The sequence below is a fragment of the Lingula anatina genome, chromosome 1 (assembly GCF_051362555.1).
Source record: "Lingula anatina isolate TDL-2025a chromosome 1, LinAna3.0, whole genome shotgun sequence".
NCBI classification, from domain to species: Eukaryota; Metazoa; Brachiopoda; class Lingulata; order Lingulida; family Lingulidae; genus Lingula; species Lingula anatina.
The window spans coordinates 56,965,114-56,984,873 of record NC_141767.1 but is presented as its reverse complement, the minus strand read 5'-3'; the positions used below and the strand labels follow the sequence as shown (position 1 = coordinate 56,984,873).

The following is a 19,760-nucleotide window of genomic DNA, read 5'->3' as shown; positions in this document are numbered from 1 at the left end:
TATTTCTTAACTGAATCTCCTGTTGTTTTATCGTCAAACCAACCATAAACCGGGTGGCGGGGGTTGACGAGTCGGGGTGTGTTCGGATATCGATGATGTACGACTTGTTCAATTTGACTCCAAATGCGTTTTTCATTCAGAGATTTTCATCTCTTTTCACGTCGTTTTTACGTTTCAAGGTAAAAAGTTATTATTGAACACGTTTTAAAAAGTACTTTTCACGTGAAAACTAGAGACTGATGTGAAGAGCAAACCGAGAGCGGAAAAAAATACTATCCCCACGTTTTGAGCAAACAAATACATTCTTTTCTTTTTTATTTATTTTTCTTTTTTAATGCATCAGCACTTGTACCCAAACATTAACCTACAACATGGTTTAATCATGGGTTGGATAAAAAAACGGCGATATTTGGCTCAAGACATTGGAGGACTTACACCTGCACGTTACCAGGCAAAATCTAATAAGAAATAGTGTAAGATCGCATTCACAACGAGTTGAGCCAGGCTTTACAAATCCTGGGGACTAAATATGGCGGACGTACATGAAAGAAAAACCGCCTAATCTTTTAATAGTCTCTCCGCCTCTCACACGCCTCCCCATGTGTCGTCCCAATGGAGCCGAGATTTAATGACTGTCCCCCCGCAGGGACGACGTGTGGGGAGGCGTGTGAGAGGCGGAGAGACTATTAAAAGATTCATGTACGACCGCCATATTTAGTCCCCAGGATTTGTAAAGCCTGGCTCAACTCGTTGTGAATGCGATCTAATACATCTAAGCATATACATGTAGCTACAAATGTGTGATGATAAAACCAGTCCTTTATGAATATGTTCGAGCAAAACACAACCATTGCATTGATAGGTGCACGATTGTGACTAGAATGTGTTTCTTTCACAAATAACGCACTGTCAGAAGAAATCTGTATGTATGTTTTGGTTTTTGAACTTTTACGCAAAACTTTTTAAAATGGGAGTGATGAAATATTTAAATAAATCAAATACACCGTTTAACAAAATTCGAAAGCACCGAGTAGAATTACGCGAAAACCCCTTTAACTTTCATGGGAAATAAAAAAGCCTATCTGGATATCTACTTATGCATTTTTGTGCCCATATCAAAACAAGGGAAAAGGTTGCCACACTGCAGTCGTTGCTAAGTGCCAGTATTTTAAAATAGACACGTTCGTTTTTATTCCATTTTTCACCCTAGTTGCAAATAGACTGCTGTAATGATTAAGCATCAAATGCTTGAAGTGTTATTGTAAGCTGTTACCAGAGGTCAAATGTCCATCGACTACACTCTCAGTGTCAATGGTGAGTTCATTCGCGGTTACGTTTGATTATCAAGGACACTTATCGGTCATTTTCTTTAAATAACCACTTGCAACTTAATCAGAAAAAAAGAGAAGGGCAACTGTCGCGAGATGCACCTGTGTAAAGGATTTTAACACTTTTCACTTTATGTTCATTTCTTTCATTCATTAAAAAACAGAACAGTTGACCTATTTTTTTCGTTAGTTCTTAATAAACTTTATCGATTTTCGCTTAAATTCTTGACATAAATATGCTCAACTTCGTTAACTAATGTATCTTCAATTTTGCACACTTTAGTTTACCGCGTAAACAAACCTTGGAGTGCCAGACTGGGATTAAAAGAAAATCGTAAAAGGCATAAGGAAGAAGTATTATGAAGCACAGCAACGATACAAAAAGGTTCTAATCTTTTGATGTCGATGGTTTCCGTAAGTGAAGCAGATTGGTTTCTCGGCAAAGTTTGAGACTGGTTTATTGATTCTTTTAGCAGTTTCTTCAAAAATGTGCACATAGTATAACAGTGTTAAAAGATATCGCTGAATTTTTTTTCTGAAGCGAACATGTTTCTGTTGATAATGAGCGTGGCCAGCTCAGCGTACACTCCCCAATTTATTTTCTGCGGCAATACCCCCGCCCCCATTCAGCAATAAAAGCGAAACGAGGCGAAGGCCAAACAATTTGTCCCACACAGTAAAACTGCAATTGTCCTTGAGCGAAACGAGGCAAACAGCTATTATCCTTGGTCCCTCCCCCCCCCTTTTTTGCAAGACCCTGCATCCATTTTTTATGTTACTGGCCTTCAAAATCTGGGCAAATGTTTTTTTAATGTTCAGAATAGCTGCCTTTCCATTGCAGTAGGCCTGTATTAGTTTACAAACGTATCATACAATTAAAGTACACAGTATCTTAAATAATTAGGTGTAGCTCTATGTGGTCGTTATTGTCCTCTCTCTTCGAAAACGATTGCATAATGTAATTTAAATGCTTTCTTACTTGTAGTTTGCAAAACCTCTTATCACTGACAAAATCAGCGAGGCGAGATTCATCTTTCTACTGGCAATGTACATCTTGTAATTGTTTTAGTTGAGACTTTTGGCATATCACAACACACTTATTCCGCAGAGATTGCATCAGCAATTTAGCAATTTGGCACTCTTCTACCAATCACCATTCGCCATTTCCTAGTAAACAGATATTTGACTTAGGGAAGGTTATAGGGGAGGGGAGGCGTGTGAGAGGCGGAGAGACCATTACAGGATTAAGCGGTCTTCCTTTTTGTAGGGTCAGCCATATTTGAGCCTTGGACCAGTTGATACTCGGATCTTCTATTCTGAATGGCCCCATAGATCCTGAATTTAGATGTTGTAATTATTGCTGCAATGCTTATAAAGAAGCACATATAGAGGACGAGTACCATTTCGTGCTTGTGTGTCCATGGTATAATGGCTATAGAGCCATATACATGCATATATTCCCAGTGTTACGAAACTGAGGGTCCGTGTCACACCTCCATTTAATTTTAATGGTTAGGGTCAGCCTGACCTAAGTGGATCAAAATCTAGGGCGAGGCTTACCTGTACAAATGAATGGGAAGCGGACCCTCTATCATGGGGGACTCTCTAGATCACGTTACACCAGCATTCAGGCAAACGTATTCAACTTTAACAAGCTCATGAAATCTGAAGATGCTACTCTCTTAACAAACTTGTCAGTGTATGTGTATGAGTGCTTCAAGCTTACGGATATATAGAATGAAAAAATTTGACTCCTGTAACTGTAATGTAATATAGGCTGGTGGCCTAAACTTGCGAAATAAACAATTAAAAAAATTACATTTTATTCTACAATTTAGATTACGTACGAATGCTACGACACCGGATTCTAAGATTAAACGTAGTATAAATGAATCTTATATTGTTCAGATAACATTTATTACTGCTACTGCTGACATAACTAAAAACTCTGTTTATGTTTCTTCTCATTTAATTACCTTAGGAAATTAGTGCCAACTTGTCTTGGCTCAGAAACAAAGGCTGTATTCACATGACCGGATATGAGGCGTGGTTTTCTCAGTATGCTTTGACCTTTTTTACTTCGTTTTTCTGTCATTGTGCACGTGAACCAGTAAATAATGGTCATAGTAAAACTAACATTCCCGTTGCATGTCGCTATCAGAGACAACAATATAAAGTTCAAAAGCTAATTTTGAAATCCATGGATCAAAGAAGGTGCCATTTCAAATTATTCTCTGCTGGTTAATTGTTAATTTGATGTGATGTTCCTCTCTGTGTTCCTTATACAAGTCAGAAACGTGTGAAACCAGCAGAGACGTGCAACGAATAAAAGAAATAAAAATAGTGTGCTGTACGTTTGTCAAAATACCGTCAATGACCGACAAGAATATGTTTAACTTTTACATGTAATACTATTTTCTTGGGGCTATCTAAACATCCTACAATGGACCATTGGGTATTATTACCGCACAGTTTTAAATGACCAAGATTATTTGGTAAGACTACATGTATTACAAATAATTGAAATAAATACAAAAAACTTTAACACCATTATTTGAAGTGATCTCTGTAAAAAAAGCGGAACTTAAGCAAAACTTAACCGCTTTTTGAGCGAGAGGCTATGTGAAGTCTGCTCTCCATTTGATTTTTCAAAAGAAAAGATTTATTATTTGTTTCTTTTTAAATGTTCTTATATCACAGACATTTGCCAGCGGAAGAGACAGAGATATCGTCTCACAAAATAGTTTAGATCCCATTTTCTGCCACAGTTAGTGTGCAGCAAAACATAAAATTGTTCATAAATATAAGTTTCACGCGTAGGCGATCAGAAAGACGTAGCTTGGGCAAAGAAATTCAACTCCTCATGTGTTGCGTGTCTTCATAGTCTCTGTTATAAAATCATTAGGCGTTCCGAATAAAAGCTTCAGGAGGTCCAGCTACTGGCAAATCTGAGTGGAACATTTGCGGTTTCGGCAAAAACTCTTCCGATGACAATCCCGGAATCGGTGTCAATGCCTTTCTCGGAGAAACGTATCCCTTCCTTTGGAGTATTCCGTCGAACCCAAAATGTGGCATAGTTTCTACATAGGAAAGCCATCCTTCCCAGAGAAGTTATTTCATTGGCATCCATCCTTCTTTCCCTCAGTAGAATTATTGCGGGAGTATTTTCCACTGCCTAATGAAAAATGGAGTGTGATATTTTATTTTGAGTACAATCACCACTCTCTCTCCCTCTCTTTCTTAAATGTCTGGATAGTTTATTAAACAGGGCGGAATTTGAAACTTCCATTTACAACACTAAACCCAATTTTTTTTTTACAAGATTTCCATCAAAACCCTAATGCTTACTAATTTTGTACAGTTTCATGCTGTTTTGATAGACAGAACAATGTGTGTTACGATAGTAAATTACACAAATCAAGATTCCAAGTATAAAAGAAACAATTTACGTGCCACATTTCATGACTCTCTGATGTCTAATGCTGATGGCTCCCGGTGAGAGGCGCACCTAGCATCCCAACTCAATCTGCGTATGAAATCAGTTTTTGGTGCGGTTATTCTCTTTTAATGTAGCTTACGTTTATCTTTAAGAAATAGAACCATTTTTGAGTCCTAGCTAAAATTTGACTCAGCACTGAACCATCATTTTATTTCCTGCGGGCATGATTTCACCGCCATGAACAAATGTCTAACAAATTCTATTATGTAAAAATTGCACTTAATTACTCACATATTGCGGAGTTACTGCCTTAAAAATAACCGCTACTTTGTCTACGACGTCCCTATATAATGGGGAAACGAAACAAGTTTCCGCTGTGACGTCTTTATAAATAGTCTTGTTCTGAAAGAAAAAAAACATTGCTTGTAGTCAAATCTTTTGTTTAGGTCAGATAGTTCACGTTTTACTTAGTCCTAGTAGGTAAATACTTTGCATATTGCTTGTTAGTACGTTAGTACGTGGCCGTTATTGGATCAGATATCGTCATCAATATAAATTCTTTCTGCCCCCCCCTTTTTTTCTGACCGTTCAGTCAAACACTGTTTACAAATCCCAGAGATAAACCACCGGCACATTGGCCACCAGCCCATCTTTTACCTTACCCCCAGAAAATCGTGGAAAATAATGGTCCTGTCACAATCTTTAGTCTCTGGCATGACCATCAGTTTGTGTGCTCTGTCTTTCTCGACGTAGATGTAGTAGGGTTCTCCATTCAGTTCAAAACTGACCATAGGCGGCCGCTAAAAGCCAATAAGATGCATTATTATCATTCACCGTAGGGTGCGTTGTGTAAACCGGTAACTACATAAATCTGATTACTTCATTGCGTTCAATACCGATTGAATTATAAACACAGCCTTCCTTAAATAATTTCATATTTTACAAAAGATGCCACTTGACGTAAAGGTGTAATTAGAGGTTATATAAAAATTATATTTGTCATTTTATCTGAAACAAGATTTTTGAAAAGTACGATGAAAATGTATAGCCGTGTTCACCTCATTTGGATTAATGGCTTTAGTGAAAAAATGGTAGGAATCCCCATTTTTACCAAACACTGTAGCAACATGTTTGCTATTAATTCCACTAATGGGATGATAAAGCTAAATCGTGTGCTTATGCAAGGAAATAGTTTTCTTGACAACATAAGTCAAAGTGAATTTGAATTTTAAAACACCGCTGATATGTCATAAGTGTAGTTTTGCTTGAAGTTAAGAAATATTTGTACAGTGAACGTTTGTGATTAACAGATTACAGTTTAACGAAACATTTTTCTCGTATTTAAAAGTGTAATTATCTGAACAGCAAATTAGAAAAAACTGAAAAAAGCAATCATATTTGTTTCTCTCAATACTACATTAGTGATAGATCAGCAGGTCCAAATTCAGTAAGACGCAATACTAGTCAACACCCTATTAAACAATGGTCCACCTACGGTGTCCCAGCGTGTGAAAGGCGTATAGATACAATGGCAATTATAGAATAATAACGTTTATAGATAAGACACAACCACAACTTTGCAAAAAATGTCGCATCTGAACAAAATATCTACCAAATGGTCGTTAGATTTTTACATTTGGAAAAGTAAATTTTCAATTGAATCCCTTTGTTTTCGTTTTTCAATATTTTATTTGTTTTCACTTGTTAAATATATATATAGAAGAAAAGAATCTTTTTAAGCGTTTCTGATAAAGTCGAAGTTTACATTGGAGTTTAAAATTTTTCTACATTGTACCTTTGCATTATTATCAAAATTCTATCGGTTCTCAAAAGGACATTGAAAATGATTTCTTTCAACGTCAATTTTGGTTAAGATTATTAAATGGACCACTCACCGTCCGTACACTGAACACTGCACATATCCAAAAGGCAAACAACACGATGACCTGCCGCATCGTGGACTGTGGTGATTTCTGTAAAGAAAAATAAAAGCTTTTAGTTTTCATCAACTCTGATAATAAGCGACAAACCTAAAACGATAAGATATACTTTGTTAACTTGAAACCAAAGAAGCAATTTTAAGAGCCCAGCCCACCAAAACGAGAGTTACATATGTTTCTCGGTCTGGAATTGTTACACAAAGTGTAATTAAGAAATTACAGTTCTACACCACGTGGCAGTTTCACGTGTGTTTCCCGTCATAAAATACCTACTTCACTCGTTTGTATCAACAGACGCCCGCCCAAGTTGAAAGGTACTGCAAATCGTAGTAAGAAAAGGATATATCACAGGACTTGCTACATGTTCGATATATTTACCCAAAACGTGCCATTTTCATTCAAAGACCAAAGGCAGGGGCCTGCATGCGCATGCAATATATGCAAACGTCCAGGGTCCTAAAAGCAACTAACCTTTCCCTTAATTGTTGCAGAAACTCAATACCTAGTTAAAGGTTAGCGTAATCTAATTAACTTTTCATGACATTAGCATCTAACAACAAATGACATTAAGATCAAATGCATACACCATTACCGAAATCGGAAAATCTTTTGAGCATTTAGAGTCAAACTACAAAGATTAAAACTGACACGCGACATCAGCATATTCCCCGATGATTTCGTAACAAGAAATATATCCTAATATGATGTCAATACGTCGCTTATCACACTCGGACATTTATTATTCACTTGTTCAAATATTTGATGGATTGTCTGCCATATTCTGCAGAACATGCTGTCACAAGCCATTGATTAACAAAGCATGATGTTTCAGTTGCGGTGAGTTACTACGTGATAGCCCCCCCCCCCTCCGCCCCAGAGTTGGAAGTCGTATAGGCGGGACTGATGGTGAACGAGAGCCTAATAGAAAGATTATGACTGAGAGTGCCTCGGAAATCTGGGAGTGTAAGTGAACGGAGTTTAATAAAAACGATGTTATACTTTGCAATACCGGGCTAGAATTTTTAAAGAATTTTTCGAGGATTTTGTTCACAATATTGCAATATAAAACTACAATGTGTATAGAACACATTGCTAACCATACAGTGACCCTACGACTGCATATTAACTTTAACAATAGCATACAGGGGATACCGGTCCCTTGCCTTACCAAAAGAGGAAAAAAAATTTATCTAAGGCTTACAGAAGTAGCGCAGAGTACTCCTACGTGTATGAAATCTCCAAATGTCTCCCCACAGCAGGTAGGGGGGTGGAGAACTGACAAAAATTATCTACCTCCTTTTTGATATCTGCGATCATCACTGCCGTCTTATAACTTTATTGTTGACAGGCCGCCACGTAAAATAACCATACACACTAACTTAGTTAAACAGGCGATAAGTTGGCTAAACTTGATACAACTAAAAAAAATGACGGAACCGTTTACAGGATTTTGACTCTAAAATACGCAATAAGCGTGTTTTCCTGGTGCGAGGGGTTTCTCACTAAATTGCTTTCAGCATAAGCGGCTCTGATCTGGCACCCCTACTGAAGCTGTTAGAGGGTAATTAACTATCGTTTAGCAGCTTCAGTAGGCGTGTCAGACATCTAAGCCGCTTAAGCTGAAAGCAATTTAGTGAGAAATCAATTAAGCGAGAAACCCGAAGATGGGTCGATCCTGGTAGATCGTTCTAGGTATGGGGATGGGAACTAACACACTGACCTACTTTCAAACAACCTTACCCCAGTGACCCGACTATCCGGTCGTTCCAAACGAGTAACAGACGTCTGTTCAGGCCCTGTCCTTAATTTCTCATAGAATAGAGATTAACATGGACAAGTGATTGTCGAATAGCATTCCGTTACCTCTTACTTTCTAAATATTAAAAAAAATGGCTTAAATGTCACTGAGCAATTATATTTATCAATACGAACAGATATGTATCTATCGGTCTGAGCAGGTGGTAGCTTACACCCCATTTCCATTGGTTTTTAGACCGATCTATCCCTGTGGGGAGTCTCACTAGATTACTGTCAGCTTGGCCGGCTTAAGCGTCTGTCCCGCCTACTAAAAGCTGTAAGGGGGTAATTAACTATGGTGCCCGCTCGGCTGACTGCAATTTAGCGTGAACCCCCAGGGAGTTAGGTCGATCTAAATCTTAATCTTTAGATCGATCTAAATCTCTGGGAAAGCACCCTTAGTGTTACCTCAGTTACCTACTAGTATAGATACCTGTAGGTGTACAACTGATGTCGTTCCTGATTCAGTCACTTTTTTAAACTGAATGACGCATCATGTTTTTGCTATCGACTTGATACCAATATGAAAACGAAGAAGCAGTGGCGTATTGTTTTTCTAGCCTTGTGCGTAGGTCAGGTGCAAAAGCGCAGCCATCTCTAGTATCTCTTTTGTTCGTGCTTTCTGGGCGAGGCTCCGTAAAAAGAAAATAAACACGGTCAGAGAATTGCTGAATGCCTTTGGTTAGACAAAAACTAACTACATACATGAACGACTGTGCGTGTTGTAATGTTGATCAAGAAATGTCAATAATCGTCTTGCCGGGCGCTGCGTGACGGAATCTGCATATTCAAACAGAGTATAAATAAGCTTTCCTTGATAGGCCTACTGTGCAGACTAATTCAAAATGATTATATATTACATAATTGAGTTTGAAATGATTTAATTTGATTTAATTTAATTTAATGTCAGAGGCGGATACATGAGAAAAACCACTTCTACACCACACTCATTTACGGACCTTAAAGAAAATAAGGACTCAGACAAAACCAAACTCAAGATATAAAAGATATCCTAATGCTCTCTTCCCCTTCATTCTAGATGTCTTTTTGGTTAGGTCTTATGGTCAGGTTTTTTTGGTGCAATCAGCTCAGCAATGGGGTAAAAACCAAGGATACTTAGTTAAAAGGCGCGTTGCCAGTAAGCACCCGATACACAGCTTTTTCAAATAAAATAATTTTTTATAATACTAAATATTATATATAAAATACCAAAACATATTATCTGTTTTACTGTCTATCGTACACATTTTCTTACCTTTAGACGTATGTACACCTTCTCTGATCACTTTAGGTAGTCCTAAGGAGTTGTTCCGCGAATCTCTTTTATGAAGATGTGCGGTAGTCCTGCATGCAATCTGCTACAAGTCAATACTATTGTTTCAAAAAATAGATGACCTGAAATATGTCTACTATTTATCCTGTTGATATGTAACGATGTCAGATATCAGTGCTGAGCAAAAAAGTCACAAAACTGGCGAATTGTGCGAGTTCTCCACTATTTATAGGCGTAACCTACGTCATTAAGAAACGTGCACCCACATTGCCATGTCCGCGTTATTAAAAATCTTGTCTAAATGTAAACCAGAAGAACTGTAGCGTTCAATCGCTTTCTAAAATTAGCAATGTAATTGAGAATTAAAATAACTTTGATAGGGAATTCACGATCCCGAAGCCGCAAGTATAGTTTTAAAGACAAGTGTTTATATTTTTGGTTACATATTGGGAATTGTACCCAACACACTTCATGTTCAAATATATTTAGTTTAAGTTTTGACTAATTAGGCATGCGCATAATCATAACCAATAACAACTTCAGATCAAAAATATATCGCTTTTTTTGTGCACACCGAATTCCCCTTTACCAGATGAGAAATGGTGCAACTTCTTCATTTTGTAAAATAATATTCATATGTAAATACTCAAGCAAAAGTCAATGAGAGAGTACTTTTCAAGAAAAAGTCATTACCAAAAAGGTTCAATCTCAGCAACACAATCACATATCTACAATGAAATATGGACGATGGATAGTACATGTAGACGGAGATATTGTCAAACAAAGAACTGAATTTAAAATACAGAAATAAAGTCAAGGAGAAAGAGAAGAAACTCTGATGGAAAGAATGCAAGATATGTGCCCTTATTTTGTTAAATAATAATCAAACCCAGCTTTTCTGGAAAAAATATTTATTTGCATTTTACATTTATTGTGTCATCTTCATAGATGCTTAACTGTGTATTTTGGTTTTCCAAATATTAACAGTAAAATTTAATGCGCAAGCTAATGTGCTATATGCTTTTTTAAATAATAAATTATCAAAAACTGTTTTAGCGAGTTGCAATATTATTTGCAACGTGAAGATGATGTATATATTTTAAATATACCTTACAGTATGATAAGATGAATTAAGTATTTAAATATTTTGGTTTAGTGTCCAGCAGTACTGGAGTACCTGGTGTTTAAAACCAGAAACACAGGGTACTTATTGTATTAACTACATGTCAAAATGTCACAAAAAAAAAAAAAAGAAAAAGACGACAAGTTTTACCTTGAAACAAACAATGAAAGTGGGTATCTAATAACCATGGTAGTAAATGTCATAATTTGCTGACATGGTTTATTACAAACACATGTTCTTTTACTACAGAATGGGTTGCATACCAGATGCTTTAATGTCTTGGATGTTGCTACAACAAAATATTCTTGTTGTGCTCAAGATCCAACAACATATTTGTACAGACATTTGTTTTGATTTCTAGCTTTAAAAGGGACAGTTTGCAAAACACGCTAAGGTCAAATAATAACACAGGTTACAATAAGAAACTACCTTCTGAATTCATAAGAGCATGTTTTCCTTTCATTTTCTGCAATTTGGTTAAACTAGTTATAGACACAGTGAAGAAATCCCTGGTTATATAATACACTATCAATATGTACATTCTATTCACGCATCCATTCCAAGGTAACGTTACACAAACCCCATTGCCAGTCTACACTCACTTTCATGTGGAAAATATTGAACATCAACTGAAAAATTTAATGGCAGCATTTCCCTTTGACAGAAACTATCCAGTATGTTTATAGGTTGTATCCTTCAGGCTTTCTCCACAAAGAACCAAAGAAAGCTTTGATATTCTTCAAGGAGCCCCCAGCAGTGTAATAAGCCCACATTCCCATAGCAAGCAATACTATATACGCTGGAATTACAGTCCCAGCATAGGGGGGATTGTCCATCTGGTTTAACAAGGTCTGAAACAAAGTAAGTATAAAGTCATTTTTATTTTCTCTGCACAAAAAAGTGCATCAAATGTGTTCTTATGCTGCTGCATATAATGCGTGTCACAGTGTGTGTTATGGTATGCTTTCATATTTGAAATTTTTACACAAGACTAAAAAAAATTCAATGTGTGCCCACGTATTTAAGAATTCTTACATGCACACTCATAATAACAAAATCCTTAATATGCTCACTATACCAGACATTGTTTTGCATAATCATCTTTGCATATATATATATATATATATATAGAGAGAGAGAGAGAGAGAGAGAGAGAGAGAGAGAGAGAGAGAGAGAGAGAGAGAGAGAGAGAGAGAGAGAGATGATCAGTGCATGTTAAATAAACAAAACTTATAAAATACCAAGTCATGGAGATGAACCTAATGAACATGCATTTAGTTGTCTATTGTGCTGTATAGTACAACTACCACAATTCTTACCAGACATGAGACCAGCATGTGAGACAGGATCACCACCGCAATCCCCACATAGCTCTTCTTGTCACAGGCAGCATAGAACACAACTCCCCAGAATGTGTGCAGAAATATGAAGGCCAGGGTCAGGAATGCTATGGAATCAAACATAAAACCTGTTAGCAGTGATAATGATAACTGGCACCTAGTTCTGTCTATACTGATAAGTTGTACATATAGCACTACATATAAAGGGTCTATATAATTTCATATTACCGGCAAAATCTTGTCACTGTTCCATCTCATTCATTTTGCAAACACACTTAAGTTTCTAAATAGGTTAACTAACTAAAGATTATTTCTGTATTCAATACATCCACTCTCGAATGTAAATGACCATTTCCAGACCCTATCATAGTAACTGTGGACTCTCACTTAACTGCAACCAACTTAAGCGGCTTAGATGTCTGTCAAGCCTACTGAAGCTGCTAGGGGGTAATTAGTTATCGTTTAGCAGCTACAGTAGGGGTGCCAGGCATCTAAGCCGCTTAAGCTGAAAGCAATTTAGCGAGAAACCCCTTGGAGATGGATCAATCCTGTTAGATCAATCTAGGTATAGGACCCCAGTCTTGGTGACACGTGTTAGCCACTATACTTGCCTGAAGTAATGAAGAAGTACTCAGACTCCCCATTTAGCCCTATAGTTCCTGGCCCAGACATGTCTGCCAGAACATTTACCAAAGAGAAAGCACCACTTATCACTCCAAACCCAAGTCCTGACACTGTAAGAAAAAATTAATACAACTTTTAGTATGTAAAATACTAGCTTAAGATGCTGGTAATGTAATTGATGACTGAAAGATAAACTTTCATTTCTTATACAAAAATATAAAAGAAAATTGATTAAAATTAATATTTACCATAAGCCAGCACATGTTTATTCCTGACCAAACTTAATGATTCTTCTTCTTGTTCTCCGACTTTCTTCAAACCTTCATCTGCTTTGCTGTTAACAATAATTAAGTAAAAAAATGTTCATCAAAATCAATAACATCTCTCTGTTTCAACAATCACGTGGTATGAGAAAAATTTATATTAAACATTTGTGCCACCATTGCAATGAAATAAATTTTCACTGTAAATCCAAATAAGTGTAAACCACAGAATATAGCCTTACAAATGCAGTGCATTTAGTACCAAAAGGCATTAAAAGCTGTATAAAAAATCACATTTGTAACATCTTCCTCCTTTTTTTCTGTCAGAACATCAGAATACTCTTTAATTATATAACAACGCACTTATGCAAATGAAAACCGAAAAGATAATCTTAATCAAATCAATCTCCAAAAATAAAGCAACAGATACAACTTACCAGAGTAATTTATAGAATAAGAATCTGAACAATTCTTGGAATAATACTGAGAATACCACTCCAAAGGCCAGCTGCTGTCTCAATGGGACAACAGCAAACCACAGCAAGGAGGACACAAGCAAGGACAACAGCCAGAAAAAGGAGCTAAGAGAAAAATATAAAATTGTTTAAATCTACAAAGACAGTTGAAAACGTATTGGTCATACCTTGTATGAGAACAACATTACTGTACTTGAAAACCAATTTTACTTGATACACTTCATTTAATGAGTCCTCATTTTGAATACTATACCTATGCAATGTGAAGTACGTTTTAAATAAGAGAGACTGAACTATGACAAAAGATTCAGAGACAAAAAAACTGATACCTTGCCATCATGATGATAACACGGAGTGGATCCCTGGCAATGGTGAATAAGAACAATGCCAGAGGAGGCCCGAACGCAATAAATGTACAACCAAAAAATTCCATAAGCGCCATTATCTTTCCTTTGTAGATTCTTCACGCCTATTAAATGTCTACTAACAATTGTAGATCTATTTGTACTCGTAAAGGGTAAGTATTGTCAGAATTCAATGACTCACTCTTCCCACACGACCGTCAAGTAAATTCTAAGATTCAAGTTGTTTAAAATCAATATTCTACTCCTGGAGCCTTTCATTAATCCATCTGCAAAAGCACAAAAACAGCTCCTTACATGACTCTAACTACTCGAATGATTACTGAATTAAGAACCAAAAAGAGGATGAGAAAGGAACAACACGGAAATACCCTCAAGAACTAGTCCGCAGTAAACAGCGAATAGCCAAGGAGCATCTATTGCAGCAGGTGTGCCACGCATTGCTCATTGCAGACCACGCATTGTGCTAACTGTGACGATTGCAGCGAATCTTGTGGGATGCCTGATATAGGGGAGACCGGCCGGGCTACTTGACCCAGTTAGGTCTTGTGGACAAGGACAAGGACTTCACTACAGATGCAACATCACTGTTTTGCAAATAAAATGCCACATGGCTCAAAATTTGAAAAAAAAAAAAAACAAAAAAAAAAAAAAAAAAAAAAAAAACAACTCATTTCAGGTGGGCCAACTGGGTCGGGTAGGGGCAAGTTGGGGGTCGGGGCAAGTTGGCACTTTAATAATGTAGGAATCCATGTAAACGCCATAAATATATTTTTTGCGCATTTTGTCATATTTAATTGATTTTAAGAGTCTTTGTTTAATTTTTTACTCAATGTGGAGGCAGACATATTGATGTTTCCATACCTTTCTTCCAGTATTATGCATTTCTGTTGAAAAATCATAACCAGGTACAGGGACTAACTTGTCCCGAGCTAAGCCCCAGGTGCACGTTTTATCTGAAAAGATTGCAAGGATGACCTACATTTAGACATAACTATAGTTTGATGCCCTGTACGCATCCATTTCAAGTACTAGTACTATCACGTCCTTAAAAAAATTTAAATCTCTTCAACTAAAAGTAACTTTCGGGCGCAGAAAACATTCATTTGGACTCACTGCTCAAGAAAAGTTTTTTACGACCCACGCTTTCTTTGCACTGTGGGATATGGTCACTTCATAAGATTATGTGATCAATTTTTTCCCTCGTGGGTGCTTTTTTGTAAAATTAACTGGGGGCCAACTGACCCAGGGGTCCAACTAGCCCCGATCTCCCCTACCCCTATCAAAAAAGAAATGATGTTTTACTTTCGTCAGTCATTTGGAAATTTCGTGTTTGTATTTTTTCATGAAAGTATAAATCTTACTCAAATACTGCTTTAACAAAATGTTTAAAGGTCTTGTTTTTTACTTTAAGACAAATTAACTGCCAAATGTCTTTGTGATAAACTTTCAGATATATTTTTTAAACTGGATCAGCATGTTCATCAGTAAGAAATCTTCAAATTGCGTTTGGAATAAGAACAGAATCTTGGAAAAAACGGTCTCAGAAAGATTTCTGGCGGGGTCGGTTGCGTAGGCCTACAAAGAAAAGGCGACTGATGCGCTGTTCGGCGAAAAGAAAAAGATGTAGAAAAAATGGTTGATTCTTTCTCTGGTGTATCTTCCCTGTAGACGACTGAAATCTACCTACTCTAAACGTTTGTGTCAGTGTAATGTGTCCGATACAGAACTGCAGGACAAAAACGAGTAAAAATCCACGTTCTTTTCCACTTTCATACAGAAATCGATAGTTCAACAGGACGGAGGCCATGGTTTACCTACTATTGACTATTGACGTATATATATATTAAAATATAATTTCAGAAAACAACCTGTACAATTCAATGCAGGATGAATAATTGTAAGACGTTGTTAATAATATTTTTCACTATTTACTAGATGGAACGTTTATAAAATGGAAGTAAAATATTAGTGACTTCACATCCTGAGAATTAAAAAAATTAAATTAAATATTATACGCAGCACACTTGTAACATGTAAATGATTTCAAACCAGCAGTTTTGAGAAAAAAAACACTACCGACGGATTCAGGTTGTTAAGAGAGGAGATTGGCGAAAAACTGGTTAACTTTTTCCTCTCTGTAAACTCGCACTTATTGAAAAAAAATAGAACACAGGTCTGCGACAATGGTAGGTTTGGTATTATATACTATAAAACATGTTAAAAATGCCTTCAAAAGACAGAGGGTTGTTTACATAAACATTATTTTACATGATCTTAAAACAAATATGGTTGATCGACTTGCACACGGATGCTCTAGACAGAGCAGGAAAAAATTCTGCATTCAACATAAAACATGCTTTAGTCTAAATAGTAAAATTGTCGGTATATCATGTAGCACGCACGCTCTAGCCCAAACGTTAGGTTTGTCAGTGAAACATCTGAAACATACATCATAGACTGAACAGTTTCTTTTTTGTATATAAGTTGCAATGATGTTCTGAAGTAAACACTAAAATGTACAACGTTTGTCAATATTGCTGCCTTGATATAATTTTTGGCAAGTTGCCAAGTAATACATTACTTGCTCCAAAGGAATGAGGATATCAGACTATGATGTGTTATTTAAAAATATGAATCACATAAGACAAACGTAAAAATGAAAATCCACGACCGTCAACACGCTCGTCGCCAGAGATATGAGGTTACGAGGCATGCTAATATCCCTTACAACGGGAGTTTGGGTCATTCTCCCTTATTAGTAATATCTAAATCTTGGGGACTAACAAATGCTTCTCCTGCCCAAGTAACGCTACGACTGTTAGTTAATGCCTTGGAAATAATATAATATCTAATAAAAACAATATGTGCTGCGTCATATTCATGGAGATAACAGAACTGTCAGCAATTGATGGCGGAAGTCTTACTGGTCACAGAAAGTTTTCCGGGACCAGATATACTCTTCCTACGTGGTTTGACCGTAGGAGTCGGACTTTCTACAACGACTGGACCAGAAATACTCTTCCTTCTCCATGCCGTCGTTGCTCTCGAAGCCGTCGGGCTCCTAGCGGTTGCACTCGGCACCCCTGATGCACTTTTGTTGCTTCCAGTCGATATCAACGTTGGTGGCTGAGAGTTTCCGGCACTGTTGAACACCGGAACGCTCTTTCTTCTAAGAAAATTATGCGTTGGTGTGGGCGACGCCTGGGGTTGCGTTGACCGGAGAGAATTGAAATTGGTACTTGCAGACTTTGCGTTGTTCATGCTTGATGTCGGTTTTCGATAAGTGGACGTTTCAGCAAAAGTAGAAGCGGTTCTTGCAACATAATTCTGTGAATTCTTGCGACCAGAATGGCCATAAATATCAGAGTCAAACATCTCGCGGCGAAGATGACTCGGTGTTGGATAAAGCACTTTGTCAGTGCTAAATAATGGCGTTCTCCAGGTTGGCGGGCCATAGGAGGGGGTCATCAAAGGAGGCGTGGTTAGGTGCCATCGGGATGTCACTGGTGGCTGTTTCCCGGTTACGTAATGAGAGGGGACGAACAACTTGTCGCTCCTGGATATATCTCTTCTGGGAACCCGGCCGTGGATGTATGGTGCGGTGCCATAGTAAGCGTATGCCACTTCTTCAACAATGCCAAGTGTCTGAAAATTTTACAGACAAGGTAACAAATCGTGAAAAGACAAATAATACACCTTAAAATATGTTTAAAAAGTGCATACTAAGTGTACGCTTAACCGAACTACTAATCTCAACAGCCAAGTGTAATGAAAGTTGCCAGCGGAAAAGAATTATGATTAAAAGTGATTAATTTTTTCTTGCATTATGATTTTCCATTTTTGCATTTTTTGTCTATATAAATGATTTTTAAATACAACAGTCCACATACCCAGGAGTAGAATGCTGCGGCACCTCGGCATACCTCCTGCAGCTCTCTCACATCTATGTTATGAAGAAGATGTCTAGCGCGAGATGCAACTGAAGGATGAAGACACTCAATTTCGAACTCTGTAACTCGGCGTTTAAGCCCATCATTTCCAACAACTCTGCAGAGCTTTTGGCATTCTTTCCAATTCTGAAATAAATGTGTTATGCATTACCATAACGCTGATAAATAACACTTGTATACTTTTACGAACTCCTTTTACAAAATAGGCAATGAAACTGCCCAACGTATAAACATGTTCTTGATTTTTTTTTTCAAATATTGGTTAAAGGCATTCTGTAAGGGCTTGAAATGTCCCAAATTCATACTTTCTACGTGTCCTGCAAAGCTACAGACATTAAAATTAGACATTAAAAGTACCTGATGTCGATAGTTCCTTATGACAGGAAGACACAGCGTTCTAAATGTCTGGCCAGTTATTTACAACTATTTCATCAAATTAAAAAAATGGAACAAAAAATCGATTCAAGTGCATGGGCGGGTCAAGGATAGTTGGTTATAATCTCGGGGAGTTTACAGACATTTTGTTTTAAATTAAATCATTCTGTAAAAGGGGTTTCAAATATTAGCGATTGTAATGTCCATTGAAATATTTCAATACCCTTATTTTCTCCTCCTCTTCTCCGAGTACTAAGAGCGTGGCAATCATGACTTTATGTAATACGGGAGGTGGCGTCGTGTAACGGCGTATCTCACAGATGGCAGCGCTATCCAGCATGGAGACATGATGATTCAGGCGTTTTACTCGTTCCCACACCTCAACCAATCGCTTAGCATGATGGAGGTCGTCGTGAAGGGTGACAGCATAGCCTTGGGTTTCCACCGCCGTTATTGACCTCAGCATTGCATGCATGTCCTTCCTTTGAATTGAGTCCAGGAGTGCTGTAATTGAACCCAATTGAGAAAATTAAGCAGAGAAACTTGCTTGTGAGATGCAATATTGGTCTGTAGAAGGCTGCAAGGTTCGTTCTTGTAGTTTCAGGTAAGTAGCAAATTTCGACAACCGTTTCACACAAGAAAAGTCTGAAATATATTGCTACAGTGCAAAGGCAGAAAACAACTCTGTCCGTCTTTAAATCATGAGAACAATGCAATAAAGAGGTAAAGCATTATGACAAAATCTCTAGCTTCTAAAAAATTTAATTTGTAGCACATCGTTTTTATATAAATACCCGACAAAACGGTAATAGCTTTACACAACACACTAAGCATTCAAAATAAAAACATTTATAAATCCCAAGGTGGGAATTTTGAAAGGAATTTTAATTCGTCTTACCATCTTTACATTTAAGAAACCGCAGTCTCTCTTCCGCTGCCTCCATGATTCTCCCAGTGAGCTGAGTGCGGCTCCATTTGATTTCTTGAATCACTTTTTGCAAGCGACCAGTTTCGTTTAATCGCATAGCATGTTCTAATTGTTCTCTCAAACGATGACTCTTGGACGCTGTGCGGGCATAGAATAAGGAAGACCATTTTTATATATCAAAGTTTTACTGGCTTTTATTGATAGAGAAGCGGCAAGTTTACGAATAAACAAAATTTTGGTCCCAAAATAATGTAAAAAGAACTTACCGGATGCAGGAGAAGAAAACTTGTCTAAATTTCGTCGACTCGACATTTTTGCAGCATACGCCAAGGTTCTGTTCCTGTTATAGAAAGCTGACCTAAGTGTGATTGGCCTGCAGAGGTTTGGATTATAATTATGTTGTTGCATTCAACTGTGTTTTTGGGCACAACCTATATCCACAACCAATGAACAGTCAAACGCCCATGTCCCACCAAACAAAATGCACAGGTACCCGGACTCTCATCTATCACAATGTGCAACAAAATAACACTCCCAAT

At 37.3% G+C, this 19,760-nt stretch overlaps 3 protein-coding genes across 4 annotated transcripts; all 3 read right to left on the bottom strand.

Annotated features, from left to right (window-relative positions):
• Positions 1-3,223: 3,223 nt before the first annotated feature.
• On the bottom strand, positions 3,224-10,933 carry LOC106172128 (integral membrane protein 2B). 2 transcript variants are annotated; one of them, XM_087000807.1, is made up of 5 exons: positions 9,760-10,933; positions 6,663-6,740; positions 5,430-5,567; positions 5,059-5,169; positions 3,224-4,503 (listed from the first exon to the last, which is right to left on the bottom strand). In XM_087000807.1, exons 2-5 carry the CDS (start codon positions 6,720-6,722, stop codon positions 4,252-4,254), a joined length of 561 nt encoding a protein of 186 aa, XP_086856933.1. In that variant the 5' UTR covers positions 6,723-6,740; positions 9,760-10,933; the 3' UTR covers positions 3,224-4,251. The 2 variants fall into 2 exon arrangements, with proteins under 2 accessions (XP_086856933.1, XP_086856934.1); XM_087000808.1 differs by lacking the exon at positions 9,760-10,933 and adding an exon at positions 8,938-9,743.
• Positions 10,934-11,102: 169 nt separating this feature from the next.
• Positions 11,103-14,371, bottom strand: LOC106172147 (gamma-secretase subunit Aph-1). Its single transcript, XM_013552760.2, has 6 exons — positions 13,933-14,371; positions 13,565-13,708; positions 13,113-13,198; positions 12,852-12,974; positions 12,220-12,347; positions 11,103-11,751 (listed from the first exon to the last, which is right to left on the bottom strand). Exons 1-6 carry the CDS (start codon positions 14,043-14,045, stop codon positions 11,581-11,583), a joined length of 765 nt encoding a protein of 254 aa, XP_013408214.1. The 5' UTR covers positions 14,046-14,371; the 3' UTR covers positions 11,103-11,580.
• A 1,494-nt stretch (positions 14,372-15,865) lies between these two features.
• On the bottom strand, positions 15,866-19,749 carry LOC147764813 (uncharacterized). Its single transcript, XM_087002791.1, has 5 exons — positions 19,488-19,749; positions 19,192-19,359; positions 18,517-18,797; positions 17,859-18,044; positions 15,866-17,613 (listed from the first exon to the last, which is right to left on the bottom strand). Exons 1-5 carry the CDS (start codon positions 19,627-19,629, stop codon positions 16,867-16,869), a joined length of 1,524 nt encoding a protein of 507 aa, XP_086858917.1. The 5' UTR covers positions 19,630-19,749; the 3' UTR covers positions 15,866-16,866.
• Positions 19,750-19,760: the final 11 nt, after the last annotated feature.

What these genes read in the sequence shown, in the direction of transcription:
- LOC147764813 (XM_087002791.1), bottom strand. Translation starts at nt 19,629, where the DNA reads ATGCAACAACATAATTATAATCCAAACCTCTGCAGGCCAATCACACTT. An exon ending in GTTTCTTAAATGTAAAGATG is followed by an intron (nt 18,798 to 19,191) that starts GTAAGACGAATT and finishes GTTCAATTACAG; the next exon opens with CACTCCTGGACTCAATTCAA. An exon ending in AAGAGGAGGAGAAAATAAGG is followed by an intron (nt 18,045 to 18,516) that starts GTATTGAAATAT and finishes CATTTATTTCAG; the next exon opens with AATTGGAAAGAATGCCAAAA.
- LOC106172128 (XM_087000807.1), bottom strand. Translation starts at nt 6,722, where the DNA reads ATGCGGCAGGTCATCGTGTTGTTTGCCTTTTGGATATGTGCAGTGTTC. An exon ending in CAGTGTTCAGTGTACGGACG is followed by an intron (nt 5,568 to 6,662) that starts GTGAGTGGTCCA and finishes ATTGGCTTTTAG; the next exon opens with CGGCCGCCTATGGTCAGTTT. An exon ending in TTTTCCACGATTTTCTGGGG is followed by an intron (nt 5,170 to 5,429) that starts GTAAGGTAAAAG and finishes TTTTTCTTTCAG; the next exon opens with AACAAGACTATTTATAAAGA.
- LOC106172147 (XM_013552760.2), bottom strand. Translation starts at nt 14,045, where the DNA reads ATGGCGCTTATGGAATTTTTTGGTTGTACATTTATTGCGTTCGGGCCT. An exon ending in GTTATCATCATGATGGCAAG is followed by an intron (nt 13,709 to 13,932) that starts GTATCAGTTTTT and finishes TTTTTCTCTTAG; the next exon opens with CTCCTTTTTCTGGCTGTTGT. An exon ending in TAAACATGTGCTGGCTTATG is followed by an intron (nt 12,975 to 13,112) that starts GTAAATATTAAT and finishes TTTTTCTTACAG; the next exon opens with TGTCAGGACTTGGGTTTGGA.